Source organism: Chelon labrosus, assembly GCF_963514085.1.
Source record: "Chelon labrosus genome assembly, chromosome: 19".
Taxonomy (NCBI): domain Eukaryota; kingdom Metazoa; phylum Chordata; class Actinopteri; order Mugiliformes; family Mugilidae; genus Chelon; species Chelon labrosus.
In genome coordinates, this window is record NC_140352.1 from 16,817,787 (window position 1) to 16,838,115 (window position 20,329).

At 43.1% G+C, this 20,329-nt stretch overlaps 1 protein-coding gene across 1 annotated transcript; it reads right to left on the bottom strand.

The window, feature by feature from the left end:
* Positions 1 to 9,418: 9,418 nt before the first annotated feature.
* Positions 9,419 to 20,039, bottom strand: ubtd1b (ubiquitin domain containing 1b). The gene is made up of 4 exons (XM_084566990.1): positions 19,153 to 20,039; positions 12,319 to 12,546; positions 12,007 to 12,164; positions 9,419 to 11,778 (listed from the first exon to the last, which is right to left on the bottom strand). Exons 1-4 carry the CDS (start codon positions 19,232 to 19,234, stop codon positions 11,518 to 11,520), a joined length of 729 nt encoding a protein of 242 aa, XP_084423116.1. The 5' UTR covers positions 19,235 to 20,039; the 3' UTR covers positions 9,419 to 11,517.
* Positions 20,040 to 20,329: the final 290 nt, after the last annotated feature.

Genomic DNA, 20,329 nt, shown 5'->3' on the forward strand with positions numbered 1-20,329 from the left:
GGTGGCGACTTTTTTTTTTTTTGGCCAGGAAGTGTATGTAGTCTGAGAAAAACAACACAGACTGAAGACAAGTATAGGTGGAGTACGACAGCCACACATATGGAGACCATATAGAATAAATTCACATTAAATGTCATGATATTGACTTTTTAACTTTTTTGGACTTCCCCTTTCATCGTCAGGTTTTCCTTGTTTCGTGTTTTATCCCTTAGCCCTTAGTTATACTTCCTGTTGTTTGCTGCTCCCTAATTGGTCTCACCTTTGTCTTGTTCCCTCATTAGTTCTCAGTATGTACATAGTGATCAGGTGTAGGGCTTCATATCTGTCCTGTAGTGCAACATTGAATGACTGAAAAGCACAAGCAGGAATCCTCCTCTAAAGCTGCAGTAACATTCAGATGTCATCACCAACCACAGAATGAAAAAAGACCCACTGGTGCAACGTGATAGGACATAATCTCGTGACACAAGTGGTCCTTTTTTCCACTATCCTGCCATGTCATGCGGTCTGGATCAACCAGTATGTAGGCCAGCGGTAATTATGCTACATTATGTGTGTGAGTATCCATAAAGAATGGAAGTGCCCCCCTTCTGTCACAACCGAGCAGTTTCAATAGTTTGGGCTGAAGAAAATGACACTTGATTCACTGGTTTCACTGACAGGGAGGACAAGATTATTTTTATTCCTGTCACATCAGCTTTGTTTATAAGGCACAATTACAAAGTGCCTCGGATTAATGAAAGAGCCGGGCACAAAACATACAAGTTTAAAGCATGAGTAAACACATTAATCATCTGTTCTTGCTGCTTTACTGGTGGCCTGTTTATGTTCTATGGTGATTTTATCATTTCATTATGTCATGAACACTTGTTTTCATTAGATTGTTGTACATTTGGCCAAACAATGCAACTGTGGGACAGAATAGAAGAGACAACTGTGGAAGTGCAAGCGGATCCTCAACAGCCGATTCCGAAACTAGCACAAGCCTGCAACGATGCTGAACAATGGCCCTCATATGTCTATCCAGTCACAGCGTATACCGTCAGAAAATCAAACCCAGAAGACAAAAACTGAGGTGTAATTTGAATTTGGTCAAAACATTCCTGGTTGGCAGCTGGCTCTGCCTCTTTCCATCCTCGCATCTGTGTTACTGTTCAATAAGAATGTAATGTTTTCAAAAAAGGAGAACGGGTGTGATATTTCTAGTGATTGGTTTCTCGTCAGCGCGTTTGTTTTCTCTATATGAAAACAAACGTTTATTATTCAGACCACATGGAAACGAGTGGCTTCCTGGAAATTATGAACGACTTAAATATCGTAAAGCCGCTGTAGGAAATTCATGGGAAAACAGTCTGTGGTTTTACAGCTATGGTCTAAATGAGTCCATGATGACTTGTCACTGATTGTAGCTAATGATGACGACAGGGGGTAGATTTTAGAGAATTTTAGAAAAACAGCCTGTTCCTGTACTAGCACAGGCCTCCGATACTGTGGGACAGAAGTCCAGGAATTGCAGTTAGTTAATGACAAAGGATGGCTGTTGCAGCAAACAGGTGTAATTAACAGGCGCATTATCTCACCGTTCTAAAATGACACAGCCTCACTTTAGTTTTTAAATTAATACACAACTCATTTGCAGTGTGCACACTTTCATTGCAAAGCATCATTCTCTGACCTCTGGGTGACCGCTACCTAGCTTCTTCCCTCCTCTGTGGGAGAATGCGCTTTTGATAAAGCTCGTATCAGTGTTTAATACCCTGGGAGATTCACCTAAGCTACAGTCTGGTACAGTAAAAGCCCTGAGGCTGTCTGGTGATTAGGAGCCTCCTGATTGGCTGCAGGGAAATGAGGAGATGATTACTTTACTTACTCCTCTCTAGGGGATTGAATTGGTCTGTCTCGTGTGGTAAACCTGAATGTTGAAGGAAGAGTGCCTGCATGTGTGTGGTTGGCTGGCACACTTGGCAAGCTTTGTGGGGGACAAAGTAAGTCTCAGCACAGCTGGTGTCTTGTCTCTGGAAGATGAAGTGGCTGTCCGGTCAGTGTGTTGATCCTGGACACAGAGCAGTTAACTGGACTTCTGCATCGGTGATAAAAACATGCTTACTCGTGTGCAGCTGTCCATGCATACGTGTTTAGTGTTTCTGAAATGTGTATAACCAGTATCAAGTATATATATATCTAACCCTGATTGGATGTTTCACTTTGTGGCGTCGCAGCATCCGTTGCACAAAGGAAACGTATGTCAACACTATGTCTTTGATGTTTGGCAATGTTGTAAAGTTAGCTTTTACCAATGAGCTGACTTCCGTCCTGTAGCCTAATTACAATGGACTGGATTAGCTCTGCTTTGGATGTTTTTGATACTTAAATGGAAAAACTAAACTTTCTTCATCACTCCAGAAATGAAAACACAATAAGATGTATCCATACAACAGCATCCTGGTTTCTTGATAAGTATGTATGTATAAGTGTGTTTCTCAAAGCCGGGATATGATGTTACAAGCTCCTAAACCAGACATACAGCATGGCAACAAACTAGTTTTGTCAGTTGCTAGCTAGCAGATAACTGGTTATTCCCAAGTGGTGAATTCCTGCGCTGAAAAATGAAGGCAGAATGAGATACAGTTCCTCAAATGACCACTTGAGGCTGGTTCCAAAAACGAGTCAATCCCCAACTTTACGGCAGGAATAAACATGTTTACAGCCTTACAAAAAACAGGCCTTGTTCTCTGTCGCTAATTTCCACATTCACAACAATTGTAATGAGATGAATTTTAACCTGTTTAAAGTATATTTAGACTTACATTTATGCATAGTGGCACTTGGCACCGCCAAGATGGCGACTGCCGGAGCCAACACCCTGAGCTTCAAAACCATTCTTCAGGAATCCCATGGGTGACATCACAGACTGTTTGCCCATCCTTATCCAGTCAGTTGCTAAACCTTGCAGTTAGCTAGAGTTAAAACCTTGTGTCCGTGTCAAACTAAGTATGTGTGGCACCAGTTTTGATGAAGCAATGCATAAATGAGTGGAACACGGCTATGTTTGACCTTACAAAGAGCTACAGGCGCAGCTTCTCAACAGGCAAGGCAGCCAACTTCTTGGGATCCAAGGCTGGTAGGGGGCCCCAAGGACTGACGTACTCTAAACTTGTGTGCTTAGTTTTCAATGACAATAGAAGAGCTCCCTAAGGGGCCCGCACCCGACTCAACTCTGCACACTCAATCTAGTTAAATGTCACGTGCATGACACTTTAAAGTATGACAATAGGCCCCGTAAAAGAATGAAAACTAGTTATTCCTCTGAGAATAAAAAAGAAAAAGAAAGTGGTGAAAAGAAAGCAGGGTAGCGGTAAAAGAAGCAGATAATGGCGATTAATAATCATATGAAATAACAAACTGAAAGATATGGGGGAAGGAGACATTTCAATAAAACTTCCACTAACATCACATTATGTTTGTTCTTTGTTTGACAGCCAGCTAGCACACCAGTGTGTCCAGCTCAGCTGTTCGTGTCAAACAAAGGTGCCTGGATCTGGACCCCCTGACCCTTCGAAGGCCCTTACGGTAATCACTCCATCCTTCCCGCCGTACTAAGCCTTGGAAACCTGCCTCGTCTTGTAACACCTTCCATTGGCTCTGTTCCAACTGGGCACTGTGACGTGGTCTGTCAGGCCATGGGGTAACCAGGTTCACAGTTTCAGTTTACGGTAGAAAGTATTAGGTGACTCACACACACACACAACAGCATTAGACGAGGTTTAGTGGTGAGCCAGGTGAGCGTTAGGTAAGTGGATGAGGGTCCAGTGAGAGCGGGAGTCTGGGGATAAGCTTTTAAAGCCACTATAACTAGCCAGCACACGTATCCACGCACACACACACACACACACACACACACACACACACAAGACACTGAGCTCTGTGCTGAGAGGATTTGGCTTCATCATCTATTCTGGTTAAAGTCCTCTGTTATTCTGGACAAAAAGTCTGCTTTGCATAACAATCCCCTGTATTTATCCCAGGGAGAGAGCTTGTATTCCTCATAAACATCCTGATGACTCACGAATGACCTCCAGTTCCTGTAAATCTGTAAATTATTGTAGGTTTGCTAACACTACCTCTTCACTAAAAGAGAAAAATAATGAAACCAGACAGCATGACACTGATCCAGGAGCTGCACAGGGGGAGAATTCCCAGTGAATACAAAACCAAAAGGTACAGGAAAATCGTCTAGCTTTGAGCTGTGTTTTTCCTGCTGCTATGAAACAAAGCATATTTGGAAATTCCACCACGGGCAGCCCTGCATTGCTCGCTAATATATTCTTCTTTTTTGACAATCACATGGTAATTAAGACATCAGAGTAGGGAAAACCAAAATTACTTCTAGGTCTTGTGTCAAAATATTTGCTTTGAAGGGAATGAGGGGGAATAGCAAACATCTCCTTAAGTGATGAAAGCTGTCAAATAGCAGGAATATAGCAGGAAATGAGCAGAAGTTAGAGCAGTGCTTTGAACGCAAATAGGACAAGTAGTAGAGTGTATCCAAAAACAAACTGGGGCAAGGGCAACTGGACTCGTGACTTCTGATGAGAAACACCCACACATGTTCTTATTTGAATCCCAACTCCCCACCAGTCTTTTAGAAGTGAAGAAGCTGCTGGGATGAGTGGAGAAATGTCTTCAAGAAGCTAGTTGCCCTGATTTCACCTTGTTTTTTTGGATATACCATGACCTGGAAGGACTGAGGACCTTCACAGACATAGCAGAATGAGTGTTTTCCTCAACCAGAAATCCTTCTGCTCCTGCCATGACTTTGTTGTCCTTTAGGCGCCTTTCTGTGATTCTGGATCGTAGGGAATTCCACTACTACGAGTGGGGAAAATGTGAGTCTCTGCCCCAAGTAGGAAACTCTCAAGGCATCTCTGGGGTTTATGTTTTCCAAGCCACAGCTCTGTTGCTGATGCTTTTTAGCACGACATAGAACTACCACCTTTTACAATTCACCATAACACATTTAAATGATAAACTACCAGGGAGTTTCCACTTACAAACAAAGAGGAGACGAGCAGCTGAGAACTGAGGTCTCTATGTTGCATTAGCTTAAATTTTAAGAGCTTCTTTGCTAAGGGGCGTTAGCTAAACGTTGTTTCTTAAATAACAAAAATAATATAAATATAAATATAAATACTTTTATAGGTATGCCTTAGAAATGATCTACCACGCTTACAGCACATTAATCCCTTCAAACTGAACTTGTGACCTTGTGGTTTCGCCTTGGAAACCCGTGTACACAAACTGCTTGGTGTTCAAGTGGTAACATCACCTGTTAGTCAACAGGACACCGTTGCTATGCACTTGTCTGCATCAAGTCTAACGGTGCGTTCAAACTTAGCAATGAGAGTTACAATACCTTTTCAATGTGAGGCGACAAGATGGCGTCCGTCACGTGACGCTACGTGTCGACGACATCACCAAGTGGGAATGGGCGACAATGTTGCTGGCAGTGCCAGCAGAGTTGTAGCTTTTGTCGCTCGTAGTGTGAACGCACCATATTTTAGGAAGCTGTAGGAAATGCAAAAAGAGGAGACTGTTAACAATGAAATATGAAATTCCAGAGAAAACTCTCTACGACTGAATTACATTTTAGCAACTTACTATCAACCAGAAATTGCCTCCGCCTTTCTGAAACCATCAGCAAACACATCACGACTTGCAGTGGTTATCCAAGTTTGTGGGGAGCCCCTGGTGAAAATCAGAAAGATGACTTAATTTCACTGGTTGCTTTAACAAGTGTACACATTAAAATTTCTGAGGACTGCAGTCTAAACTAGTGAAATCTTTCATAGTGTAGATAAAAGGGGGGCAGGAGGGGGTTGTTGAGTATTGTTGTTGAACTGTGGGGCCTTCAGGTTTAACGGGGTTTATGGTTGTCATTGCAAAATATGGCAAAAGGTAGTCATATGGGGGGGCCCCTTTATCTTTTAATTCTTTAAAGGCAGCCAAAACAATTATTTGGTGTTCCTGTCCTGAAGATGCGCCCCTGTGAACTATGGACTCATGAACACAGGAAACACAACCCCATAAGGAAGCACCACTTACGGGCAGAAAATTCTAGAAAGACCGTTCTATTGCCCAACCCTTGCTGATTGTTTGACAGGGGGCTGCTGGGAAATGCAGTGCAGACAAGTAAACAACTAAAAAGAGAGAAGAAAATGTTTACTTTAACTTACTAATGCCTCTTAAGAAAATGCTAACATGGTAGAGGGTGAAATTCTAACGTCATATATCCTCCACGTTATCACTGTTTAGTAAATAGTGATTGTGTGCCTAAGCTCATGCTGTCTGTGAAATATATATATTTTCATTATCTTCTAACAGTTTCACAGCTAATGTTAATGTATGCTAAAGCTAACAGCACATTAGCTGATTAATGTTTATTGTTAGCACTAATTAACTCTATTTTGTACACCTTGCTATTGTGAAAGTTAAACACTGTGTGCACTAACTAGCGAGCACTCATGCTTGCCTTTAGGCTTTAGTAGTACATTTTGCACATTAAGCTAGCGGTCAGTTGAGCAGTAGAAGAAGAAGAAGTTGTAATTACAGCCTCCAACATGGGAATTTCCAGCTTGGAGGCAAACATAGTGCTCATGTCTGCTGGGGGCTGGTGTAATGGAGATCTACTGGCCTGTCCAGCTTTCTCTGGGCATTTTCATTTTACTTCCTTTTTTGATTCACCGCTTCCTCTCAGACAGACAGTCCACCATATGAAAGAATCTGACTCAGGCTAATGCACAGTGTGGGTGGAGCTCCACTTTGTGATTCAAACTGGGATTGTTAGGGACTTTTTTGCACAAACAAGCATTTTTATTATTACTTTTTCTTAAATAGCTCTTCTTCAGAAGCTTGTAACAAGGTTGAGATGACGGTAACTTATCACAAATCAGTCCCAAAACAACATTCAAACTAGGCTATAAGGAAAATTAAGGGGAAATTAAATGATGTAATTATTTTTCTTATAAAATTCAATTTTAAAATTTAACTTTGCAGTTCATCGGGAAGAATTTGTGTAAAAGTTTATAATGTCCACTTCTGTGGTTTTGCTGCGCACATGGAAAAAAAACATAGCGAAACTAACATTGGGATGTGGGTGTTACATAAAACATCCAAAGTCAAATTGAAAACACAAGCCTGTGACAGTGTTAAGATCTCTGTCCATCCCTTCAAAAACCCTCTGCTGTGGCATCAGGGTCATACTGGGTCTGTAGTGGGGGAACTCAGTTTAGAATAAGGCTGACTGGGCGAGTGACCGCAAACACAGCGCTCCCTGTGAAATTCCACCGTCAATAGGGGCTTTTTCCAGGCCCGGTGCACCACAACCCTCCCGAGACCCTCTGTTGACTGTATTTGCAGAGACTGAGAGAGAGAGAGAGAGAGAGAGAGAGAGAAAGAAACAGAGTTGCACTGATTGAAAATGTCCCTCTTCATGTATAATGTTACTTCAGATGTATATTTTCTGTACATTTTCTGCCTTAGTCACTGCAGTTTGCTGCCTCCCAGACAGAAAGTGATGGATTTTAAAGTTCTGGTGTGTTTGTAATAAAGAGCCAGAAAACAAACAATTACTATTTTCACAGCGGCTGTAGAGACTTCAGCTTCACAAAGAGAAAATTCTAGAAAGACTGTTCTGTTGCCCACCCTTGCTGATTGTTTGACAAGGGGCTGCTGGGAAATGCAGTGCAGACAAGTAAACAACTGAAATGTCAGAAGAAAATGTTTAACTTACGAATGCCAGATTGATTACGAAACTCTAAAGAACTGGAAATGTGGAGTAATTTTAATTCCCCACTGTGGGATAAATCAAAGGGCTGTCTTATCTTAAGGTACCTAGTGTTGATGTGAAGATTCCAAAATACAAAGTTTTTCCTCATAAACTAACTTCACAACGCTTTTCCTTGAGCCTCTCGGCTTGGGCAAAGCAGCTTTCAAGGAACACACATGCTGTAAATCATCTGATTCATGCCTGGATATATTTGAGGTAAAGGCAAACAAGGCCGTGTGTGTGTTTCTCATGTTCTTGCCTCACCGCTGAGCTGCCCGAGTATTTGCACAAGCGCACAGCGCCATCTTCTGGCAACAAAGAATCTGGCCACGACAAACGTTTATTTTTTTTCATTTTTATTTTTTACAATAGTTTGACTTTATTCAACAGTTTAAAAACAGGATTTTAAAATGAAATCAGCATATAAATGAACTAACCAAGTGTAAAATAGTTTCTAGGCGTCGTTCTTCCAGACATGTCTGAACATTTCTTAATTTCTCTATTTAACTAAATATGATTCTTATTTAAACACATACTTAAGTGGACATTTGAAAAACATCTGAGAGCGCTTTAGATATGGCTGCTCTGCATTTAGGGATATTTGAGTTCCTAGAGGCTTACGGGATAGTCTGGTATGGAGTGTTATGTGCAGTAAAATAAATATGTCTGGCCTATTATGGCTTTTATAAACAGCTTAATAAACGACTTCATATGCAGCTCAGTTTCATGTGTGTGCCATGAACTTACATTTTGTCTGAGTCAAGTCTTAAATTATGTTTAGATCTGTAAAAAATGGGCCTAAGTATATGTTGATTTACGTTATGATCAGTGTCCATTTGCATTGCTCCTGACTCATGTTTAACCGCACTCGGGGTGCTCAGCAAATGACGGCGATGCCTTCGAGTGCTTCCACTGAGAAACAACAAAACATGTGAATTTGAGTGAAGCTTCTCTCAAATATGCTTCTCATTTGCACTTGGTATTTTTGTTTTTTTTCCACACCTCTCTTAGCCTCTATGCTTGAACATTCTTAGTCCCAGTCCTCTGGCGAACTAGAGTCGTCGGACTAAAAATCCTAACGGAGGTGAAGTGGCTCAGGACGCAGTGGAGCTAGATTCTCAGCTTCAGAGAAGAAAGGGCCAAGTAAGCACTAATGTTCCCTGTGCCGTGACGCATCTCATCTCATGAGGCTGACACATGAATGGCCAAGATAAGAAAAGACGCTGAAAGAAGCAACAAACTCTCTGACCCCTCGTCTGATGATGAGTCGGATTTTAGATGCGAGATACTTTGAGGAATCTGACTGAGCACTGAAACATTAGTCACAGTTTAACATTACACAAGATAAGATGAAGCCTCAGTCCTGCACTGAGAATGGACAAGAGCATCTACAACATGTACTGTATGTATTGAATTGCTTGAAGAAAGTGTATTTAGTGTTTTTGGACATCCAATGACCTGGATGACTGTGAACCTTCACAGATAAAGATAAAGTTGTCAGCAGAGCGTTTCTCCACCCCGAGGCTCAGCGACACTTCAACCTTCACTGCTGACATGAATCAGGTCACAACGCTAAATGGACAAAAAAAAATAAACTGTCTGAATTTTTAATATTTAGATATTTGCCCTGTAAAAGCCGAGAGCCCTTCAAGGCCCAGTGGTCAAGCCGCGAGTACATTTCAAAAACCATTTACAGAGGCAGCTGATTATCTGACACAGATCATAGCAGGATTATACCTGGACTCTAAACAACACTCATGGCTGGTGCGATATGAAATCTGCGGAAGCAGAAAGAAAAACAATGTGAGGTCTATGTCTATTGTATTGCACATAGAGAAAAATGCTCATTCAAGTTTGCATACGAGGATTAAGAAATATCCCTTTAAGAACCACTGGTAAAGGGAGTAACAAAACAACAATGTGGAACTTAATGAGTCTAAAGGCTAAAACTGGTTAGAAAAGGAGTTGTCTTGATGCGGCTCGGTTCAGTTTTAAATCCCTCCGTGATGGACGCTGCTGGAGAAAGGCGTGAGGAGCAGTGAGTGACATCTAACATAGCAAGCTGTATTCAGAGTAACGATATCCATGCTGCTCGAATGCATTTCATTAGAAATCAAGGGCACTTATTCATATGTAAGCAGCTGAGAAAAAAAATAAATAAAATACTATGGTGACATGGTAATCCAACATGGCGTGTACCTGAAGCTTTCCAATCAAACCAAGGCTCATTAAAGGGGCACTACAGCACTTTAATGTCTCAATTTCATAAAGCTGGGAGACTTGTGAAATTTAAAAGAATGGTCTAAATTCAGGCCGCAGAAGCAGTAACATCTTGACTTTAAAGAATGAGTGTCAAGCTCCAAAATCTCCTACATTCCCCACGATGCAACTGCGACAGTGTGTCAGATTCAGCTCCGGTTGCTCACTCAACACCCAAATCTAGGCTCAGGGTTATCTTCACTGATGAAGGCCTCCGCTTTCACATTACATTGATATGATGATCATCGAGGAACAGCTATCCAAGCTAAACAAAAACACTCCTTCTAGGGTTCACAAGCAGTGACGGGTCCTCTGAGAATCAACACCTGAACCCACAGCTTTTTGAAGCCATCGTTTCGACTCACTGCTCCACACCGAGCCGTCTTTATGCTGGTGAAGAAAATTCGACACAGGGTTTTCTTCAAAAAGGGCACGGGAGGACATCAAGAATAAGAGGCGAGTGAATACATTCATCAGGCTGTGAAAAGTAACAGAAGTGATTATGTAAGGGCCGGGCTGCTCCCTCCTGGTGGCCTGGGGGTCACTAAGCAGTCAGTCATGCAGCTGTCAAGACAATACTACTTCATGGGAATTTCTCTTTCGCTAGACAAACGGCATGACTGACTTAAACTATGACGCGTCTCTTCCGTTCTGTGTCCATTCTTTTTTGCTCACATGTCACAGGTTTAAAAAAAAAAAAAAAAAAAGGCAGCAGTTGTAACTTATATTGATCTGAGAGTGAAGGCGTAGCCTGGCGGTGAAACTAGCAATATATACCAGACATTGACCCCCATATTTATTTTTTTTGTCTTGTTGAAGGCACACAAACTACCACAAAAGTATAGTCATTATATTTATGTGCAAAAAAAGCTGAGTTTACATTATTTCCTCGATAAAAGAAAGTAGGAAGAAAAAAAAAAGAAAAGAAAAGGAAATGTTCAGCATCGGGCTCTCTGCCTGTTTTTTCCTGTCACCTCAGAGGTGATTGCAGAGTCCGTATGTGTCGTAGTAAAAATGTGCTTTAGAACCAACACGGACACCTCTGCGGCGTTTCCTCCGTTGGCACTTACGTTAGCGCGGGTGCAGACAAAAGGACAGAGTCTGCATGAGCAGCCGTCGCGTGCACGTCCTGCGTGAGGCCGCAGGATGAGGGCCGCAGGATGAGCTTTAATTGGTGGTTCAAAGAGGACGAGGATGTCCAGGGTTAGTGTGGTGACTGGGACAGCAGAAAAACACACATGGTACATGAAAGAAAGCAGCACTTAAGAGTTCCTCCCTCGTGTTTTTTTTTTTTTTTGTTTGTTTTTGCTCCAAAGTAGTTCTGTACCTCCGCAGTTCTTTCAGTAACAGTAGCCGTTGTCAAAAAGAATCCAGCGCTGGGAGGCACCTCTGGCCCTTGAGCCAGGCACTGCAGCGCCATCTTTCTCCTAGCGTTATTCGGACGCGGGCGAGGAGGCGGTGGTGTTCGGCGACATCTTGAGGGCCTGCGGGTTGACGATAACCTGGATCACAAAGTCCTTCTGGATCTTAGTGTCTTGCAGCCGCGTCTTGTCCGTGAGCAGCTTTCCGGAGAAGAACCAGCGCTGGTGGTTCGCGTCGATGTCCTCCTGGGCCTGCAGCTGCTTCTTCAGCTGCCCGATTGTGTCCACCATGCTGGCGCTGAGTCGCAGGTCCTTTCCTGTAGACAGTCGTACCTACAGAGGAAAAGGCGGAGTGAGAGCAATCAAAAACATGTTGCACAGAGGGGTGAAAAGTCTCAAAAGTAGACTCGAAATGCCTCATGCCTCCACACACTAAAATCCAAATGATTTATCTGATTGTGTATCATCTTCAGGACAGGACGTTCATGTCTGTTGTAGCTTATTAATCTGCCGAAAGTTACACAGATAAGGCAACCCAGTACATCTTTTAGGAGACGGTACCTTGAGCTGGAATTCCTTCTTGGGTGCAGCTGGGGGTTCAGGGCTGTCGCTGGGGTCCTCGTCGCTCCTCTCTGAGATGAGGTTGACGGGCGGAGCCAGGCAGTAGACGGGCAGCTGGTAGCGGTTCCCGAGCTCATCATAACACTCGGTCAGAGTACCTGGGGGAGGATGTCACAGGAAACGGAACATGCTTTCATTTCAATCCTATTTTCTGCATTTTGCTGACTGACTGAATGTAAGGATGACCTCTTCCTGGCAACTCAGGTATAAGAAAAGAATGTGGTTTTTGTATTCTGTGTTTTCAGTCCTCACCGTGTGGCAGTGTGATACTGGCTCCATCCACTATAGCCTGGGCCAGCTCGTGGTCGTTACACTCCAGGGCCACAGCAGCGGCTTTCAGGGCGTCCCAGATCTCCTTTCGGCCCTCGAAGGCTGGCGCCGTGTCCCAGAACTCGTCCCTTTTGCTCCGCAGCTGGCCCTCCGTCATGGGGTAGTCGCTCTTCCACTTGGGGCGATCTTTTTTCAGAGGCTCGTTACGTCCTGTGATCGGTACAGGGACGATACATCTGTTTATTGACATTTAACACATCTTTTTCAAGATGTCAGGTCACTGATCCCAACTAGCGCACACTTTTTCTATGTCGATGCAGCATAAATTCAATGGGAATCTGGTGCAGTAACCAGATTATTTGTGTGTCAGAGACCGAATCCTCAAAACACCTCAACATTGTGTTCTGTGCAGTTTCCTTGTAACAAACTATTCATATGTACACGAAGCGTTTCTGTTTATGATGATGGAAAAACCCTCCATGACGTTGATCATCGGATTTGGTTTCAGTCTCTGTTTTGAAGACTCTACCATCCGGGTGATTCAAAAATAATCAAAGAGGTGGAGTGTAGAGAGAGCTGAGGAGAGCAGGTAACGTCTACAGACAGCTAGCGACTTGAGACAGCACCCACCTGTCACCCAATGCGGATACCATTAATTATGCACAACTTTAAGTCTTGATATATAGAAAACTGTTTTTCTACTGGGCTGTAGTTATATGTTTATTTCTGATGTAAAGTTGTGATATGATGTAAATGTACATGTGTGACACAATGTACTGGAAATATCCACTTTTTTGTACAGTTGTTTTCTCCATCATCTAAATTTTATGCATTTTTATCTTTCTTACTCTCAAAAAACTGGCATCTACAGGTTCAATACGCAATTTAGGGATATCAGCATTAAACGAACATCACCATAATGTGCAGACAGCAAGCGACAGATTAATGAGCGCCGTGATTTTTAATGTCAGATTCAAAGTCTGTTAACAGCAATAAACAGACCTCCCAACAGACAGGAACGCTAGCTGTCACCAGAGACAGACATCCCCGCCCCAACACGCCATCCCGAGCTAAAATTAGGAGGTCACTCTGAGTCTGCAATATGCATGAAGCATGTGTAGTCTATATCTGTCTATGTAACCGTACCAGTGTTTCCCACCATTCAATATTGATACAAAGAACACCTAGGCCAGGAGAGCACTTATTGAAATGAAGGAGTACACGGGGGTGACACGAACGCAGAAGGCTAACATCCGAATACGTCTTCCAGCTACGGCTACCTACCAATGAATCTGCAAATCATTTACTATTGTAGTTTTGTTTTATTTCCAGTAATTCTAGTAATAGAACAGGTTGCTATGTAGACATGTGATAAAAAATAAATAAATAAATAAATTTACAAAGGTGTCATCTCTGCTCTTTATGTTTTCAAAAAGCACTTTCACTTTATAATTTAAAATCAACTATTATATCAACAAATGCTTTGGAGGCAGAGATGCCAGTCAGAAAATGAATACGCATATAAAAGGAGACAGCAGACGTCCAAGAGGGTGCCTTTCTTTCAGACCAATTATTTATAGTGCCGGCGGCTCAGGAGGAGCGACTTGGAGGACATGGGCCGGCGTAGGCTTAGCATTTGGAGGAGAGTGAATCCAGAGTTTAGCAAAGGGGCTTCCTCTCTACCACTCAGCTACAGTAGCCGTAGACATGCGGCGTCTATATAAAAAGACAAATAGGATCTGTGGCCGTGGTTGAGTTGAGTTCACTTAGAAACATTGAGTTCACTTAGAAACGGTGGATGCATTGCAGAGTGTCACACAGACAGGGCGATTTTGAATAATATATTTAAATAATATAAATTTAGTTGTGAGCTTTTACGGTGCTGCTAGGTGGATTTTGTTACCATCAGAGAGAGCGAGGCAGTGAGGCCTTAGATTGGGTTGTCGTGCATGATTGGTCATTAATAGAATGATGATATGACTCATGTTATAGTGTGCCCACACTTCTTTACTCTTCTCTCCTTCCTCGGTCATCCAAAAAACGTCCCCACCAAGAGAGTAGTCGATAGCTAGCTGGGGCGTCATCTGATCGACCAAACGGCGTGAATGAATTGCACAGATATCCAGTTCTCCCATTTGACACGTTAAACGGTTGCATGTGGAGTCTGAACGGATAGCACAATTAAATTAAATGCAATCTTATGCGAGGCTTTCACTGCCTGTTTGCATCTTGCCGTCAGCGCTAATCCCTTCTCGCTACATTTACACGGGGCATTTTGGAATAAAGATTCACCCCTGTTATCACGAGGAGAAGGAGGACAGCTGAGGACGTTTCAGTAGTACATCGCTGTCCGCCTTTGTCTCGTCATTGTGCCCTCCCTTCGTCTGGATTCCACGTAAAGAGCATAAAAGTGCGCTAAACTGTGCATAATTTCAAATACTAACTAAAACCGCATGCTAAAAATGTTTATGTCAAAATTCTCCGTGGTTAGAAGGCTCAGTGTTGTGCGTGTCAAAGAATGGCCTCGCTGCACCAAAACTGAGACATAACTTACAGACACATGAAGCAATATCAGGGTGTTTTCATCCCGCTGGCCTCATAAAAGCAGGGCGCACGTGATGATGAGGCTACAGTGAAGCAAGCTGTATTTATGAGAACGTACCCCCGCGCTTGCACGTCTGCATACAAGCAACTACAACACACTCAACATCTACAGGTGGCTGTTAAAAGACTGCTTGAATCTTGGAAGAGAAATCCAACTTTGGCCTTGTTAAGACATTTAACGGCCGCACACATTCCCCCGACATGAGGCAAACAATGAACGCGGGGTGTTTTTCCTGCGTTCCTCACTGGGAAGAGTCCTCTTTAACCAGACACAGGCTGAATCGATGTACGACTGCATTCTCTCAGAACACGTGCAGTCAAACGCAGACATGTGGTCTCATTGTTGCAGCCGTTCAGTTATCTTGTCACCACGACGGTGCTTGAGTTATCGGCGCTAAAGATAAGGCCAACCTTGGAAGAGTCCTGTAACATCCATAATGTTACTCTGGAAAACATTCTTATCAGACAAGGGGCGGATGAAATCGAAGTTGTCACTGTTTTCTATCAAAAAATGCATCCCAGATACGCTTGTTTACCACTGACCCCACTTCGCGACCTCTAACATTTTTGATTTCCGACGCAGACACAGCTGTTTAAACCACCTCAGTGCAGCCTGTAAAGGAAATGGTTTATTTCCAACTTTTTATTTTTACACCAACCACTTCCATATTCACTAAACCAGTGTGGATCTTTTTTAGATGTGACAGACATGTGGTCCATCGTTAATCTGACATATCATTTATGGTTAAGCTTTTTATAAAATATTGCCCAGAGACTTGGTTTCCGACCTGGGGCCCGAGCAACGATAGACTGAGACACACTCACTGATTAATCAAAAGTATGCATGTATAAATATTAAATGTTTTGGTTCTCACTAAAAAATAATTACTTGGTAGGCCACACTTCTGTAAGCGCTCTGCCTCTGCAGCTCTTAATCAGTTTTGTCAGGTCGGGTAGCTGCTAGCTAGCCAAGCTCATCCCAGCACACCCTTGTTGTCCCTACAGATAAAACGTCACTGTTTCACAAACGAAACAATGTGTCTGAGAAACGTACGCATCAGAAAAGAAAGCTGAGCTGGATCTCAAGAGTTACCTTGACCAAAGGACAGGAGAATGTGCCATTTTTGGTAAGAAGCTAGCTCGGGACTCAATAAGTCTAGCTACGATTCAGATAAAACCAGATTCAGGTTTATCTGTCGTGTGCAGGTTAGCACAGGCTTAACAGTGCAATGAAATGTTGTGGTCAGCTCAGCCATAAGCAGCACAACTTGATACAGAATTACAAAAATTTACAGCACAACTACAAAAGTTGACATGTGCCAGATGATAAGAATTAAAGGAACAGTATGTAAGAAATGTATTTCAATTAATCATAAAATGGCCCTGATATGTCACTAGACATGAAGAAATCATGTTCATTTCAAATACTTATATCACTGACAACAGTGGTCTGGCCAGGATATTGTCATTTAAAAGTTGGAGTTGCAGCCCTCAACTGATGTTATTGTTGTCATGTTGTGTTTTGGTCTGAGGCGCCACCCTCCACCTATCTACCAATCACGAAGTCAGTAGAGTTTCGTCCTCCGGGTTGCCAGCTCTGCTCTAGTTACCGCAGCTGCAGCTACGAACGTGTCGGATAAAACATGTATAACGTTACGAAACCTAAGACCTCGTTATGAATCCGAACTACGTCGTGACAAAGTCCGAAATAAAACAACGATTTGTATAGGAGATGCCTTTGAAAGATGGAGATGGCTGAAAACGGAGAAGAATTTGAAGACAGACGCCAACGTTGCTAATTTTCTCCTGGCTAACTTACTTGTACATAATGTAAATGGACATTTAAAATATTCACGACAGTCGAACAAAGTTATGCATGTTCGTGCAAAGTAACGTTACGTTAGCGCATACAGAGGAGGTGGGTCATCGAATTGAAAAGGTAAGGAATTGTTTGGGAAATAAAAACGGCGAGTCGTCATTGCTAACATTAGCAATGCATTATGAGCCCGTTTCTCTGTCATTATGCTGAAACGCCGAGGAAAACAACATTAGCACGTCGATTATGGCAATGTGAAACGTAATTGAGACTATTGAGTAGCCTAACGTTACCTCGGTAACCTGGCAACCTCGAGTCAGGGGGGAGGTTGGAGGGGATACACCGTTCTACAGTATTTTGAAAGTGATTGCAGTACCAGTTTTGGCCAGTTTTCGCCACAATCTTACATACTGTTCCTTTAAGTCGCTGTTTGGATTTCTTTATGGGGCATGTTTCAACACATACAAAGACCATTCATTTTGTTAAGTTATTTCCTGTCCATATTTTTACAACATACATATAGTAGAATCTAAACATCTTGTTTTTCAGGTGACATGTATGACTACGTTACTTTAGTGAAGATCTGAGCAGAACTTGGTGCGTCTCTGGGCTTGTTTGGCCGCTGAGACACGTGCACAACAAAATGCATTTCTGGGGAAATGCACCTCAGGCAAGAGCGGCTCTTAGTGACGCACAGCCATAAAAAATGACGCCCACCGATAAATATGGCTTTTCAGTATGTGAAGCAGTAGCTAAACTCATTACAATGCAACACAAATCACTGAGCCATCTGTCTCACCCGAAGAAAATAAGGACACAAACTTCACTGCGTAGTGAGAGCAGGAGTCAATTAACCCAGACTGAAAAATTCGGAAATGAGCTGTTTAATGCATCTGACCCCCTCCGCTCACGTGGCTTGCCGTCTGAATGAGGGTTTGTCAAGCAGAGCGGATTCAGTCCCGTTAGAGGAGCCAGTCAATGATGCAGCAGGACATGACACGACTTGTTCTTTTTGACTGAAGCCTGGTCTAGCAGGGAGTGTCTCAATCATGAGCCACCACTAAAAAGCCAGGGAATCTTGGCTGTAACTTTAAATAGCCACTTTGGCACATAAAGAAACATAAATTACCTTGAAGGTCATGCTGGCCTCTAAAGATCACGGGACCAGGGGTAAAAGAAGCCTGCTTTAACCTCCACCATTTTTTCTAAAGGAGGCAATTCCTGCTGGAAAAAGATTGACTGAAAAACTTTCTATCAGTAAGAAACTAAGGGAACAAACCCTGCATCTAAATAACATTTAGAGCCACTATAAAAGGAACTGTGAAGCAAACTATAACTGCATTGCATTTACATTTACAGCTACTGTGTGTCCAGCAACCTGACAGCAATCTGATAAAGTAAACCTCATATGAAATCACAGTTCTATAGCCACTCTGAGCCACTGCGCTCAATGAATGAAGCCCGTGATCATCTAACGGAGTCCGTTTTACAACATCTGTCATAAAAGGTCACGCTGAATGTCATCCACATTGTTTTCCGGGGCTGAAACTATGTAGAGATTCACGACGTCTGCCAATTCAGCTGCGCGGGCCCGCGTGTGTTCAGCTTGGTCCGGTTGTAAATGTAACACTGAGCTTTTTCTAAACGCTGAAGCAACAATCCAAATTCCATCCGTCACTATCAAAGACAAGTGCAAAAGAACGAAACCCTGGCAGTTCACCAATGTTTATCTTAACGCCGTTATCTTCTGGGGAGCTGCGTAACTAATGGACATGAACTCAAGTCACCGATGTGAAAGACCACCATCCTGGGAAACGGTGCAACCTCTGCTACTTTAGTGATAGTTATGGTATTGTCGTGCACGGAGACGAGCCGGTAAAAGGACGACAACCTAACAGAAGCCTGCTTCCCATCCAGAATGCAAACTAGTCTCCATCCTTTATTTGCATTTGTGCGATTTCTTGTTGCAGGCACTTCAGTAACTGCACAATACGATCGCTATCTAATCAGTGCACACGAGCTAAACCTTTATACGTGTTTCCATTTAAGCTTGATGCTATGCAGTGCTGTGGTGTGAGGAAATATGTAGTGAATAATGAATGGAAATGCCCGAGAAAGGCCACCCACAGTGTTCCTCTGTTTAGCAGAAATCGGTTTCTCAACAGAAAACAAAGGAGACCAAGGAAACCCAATCACGAGTGGTGACTTGAGATGCATTTTGAGTTACAGTCTTAAGACAGGAGTGAAATTCACCTGGACACAATGAGTCTCAGACAACCTCCTCCAGTTAAGAACATGTTTATATCAGAAATGGGCAGCTTTCAGATACCTAGATGGCTTTATATCTTTATACTTTAATGGGACCCCTTTTATATACACACACACTGTGTCCTTACCTCCTCGTCCACCGTTCCTGGATGAGCCTCGGCTCTGGGTGTCGTCCCAGCCTTCCCAGTATCTCCCCACACATCCTCCCATAGTTAGCGGGCTGCAGATGGTTTCCACGGGTCTTACTAGCTGAGCAGGGGGGCCATCGCGGACGAAGGTGGTGAACTAGGTCCGGTGAGGTGGTCGGGTCGCAGGCACAGCGATGCACGCCTGATATCTCATCCGTGGCATCTATACGCCCGAGATCGAGGTTTAATGCGCGTTTTTCTCACTTTAGGGTTGAATGCCGTTCGTGTCTGAGGCGACCCCCGCAAGATTCAAAGCTCGTGGCCCGCACCAGCGTCGCAAGAGTTTGACTGCAAAAACCAGCAACCAGGTGCGAGTGCCACACAGCTCTTTCTAAACGTTAGGACACAACCAACAATGTGTCTGTTACCCAACTTGCCAGTTAAGTTAGGTTAGCTTTGAATGTTGCTCCTCGGCAGTCCAAACAACGCGCACCTTTCTCGCTAACAGGCTAACAGGGCCAACCAGCTAGCTACCACAACATCAGTAAACAAAAACTTCCACGCACTCGAGACCATTTCCCGTCATTTTGAGTCTCTCGCAACTGCGGTAGGTAGTTACGTATCACCCCAGCCCCTCGGTACGAAGTGTTCTTCCAACTCTTCGACTCCGTCTCCAGATTTTCCCTTTAAAACCCCGAAAATGTTACTTCCCTCTCTGCTGCTGTTAAAAGGTGACTGACTAGCGGCGGTGAGCTAGCGCCACCGAACTTTTTTTTTTTTTACGCCTGCGCGTAAGCACGCAGGCAGGTGTTGGTTTCTCTTACGTCAGGATAAAATGCAATTATGAATGGACGAGCCTGCAAATAAATACAATACCGACAGATGTATCAAATAACCATGATACAGAGATACTTTTGGTGCTGATAGTGTTTCACCGGAGCCCCATAACTGGAGTGAAGATAAGGGTGTCTCAGTGAAAAGGCATGCGGCATACATTACGAATACCACAGAGAATTACGTTTTTCGCCAGTGTCACTCTTTGTAGTTTTTAGAATTCTGACAGCACGAGAACGCATCACCAAAAAAAAATAAACGTTGGGTTTCGTTCAATGTTTAGCAAACGTTTGCATTTAAAATAAAACACACATTGCCTCGATTTAATAAATTATTATTCGCT

Bases quoted from the DNA above. Each gene is read 5' to 3' on its own strand.
- ubtd1b (XM_084566990.1), bottom strand. From the start codon at position 19,234: ATGGGAGGATGTGTGGGGAGATACTGGGAAGGCTGGGACGACACCCAG. The intron at 12,547-19,152 runs GTAAGGACACAG...TACCGATCACAG, and splicing joins CAGGAACGGTGGACGAGGAG to GACGTAACGAGCCTCTGAAA. The intron at 12,165-12,318 runs GTGAGGACTGAA...ATCCTCCCCCAG, and splicing joins CAGTATCACACTGCCACACG to GTACTCTGACCGAGTGTTAT.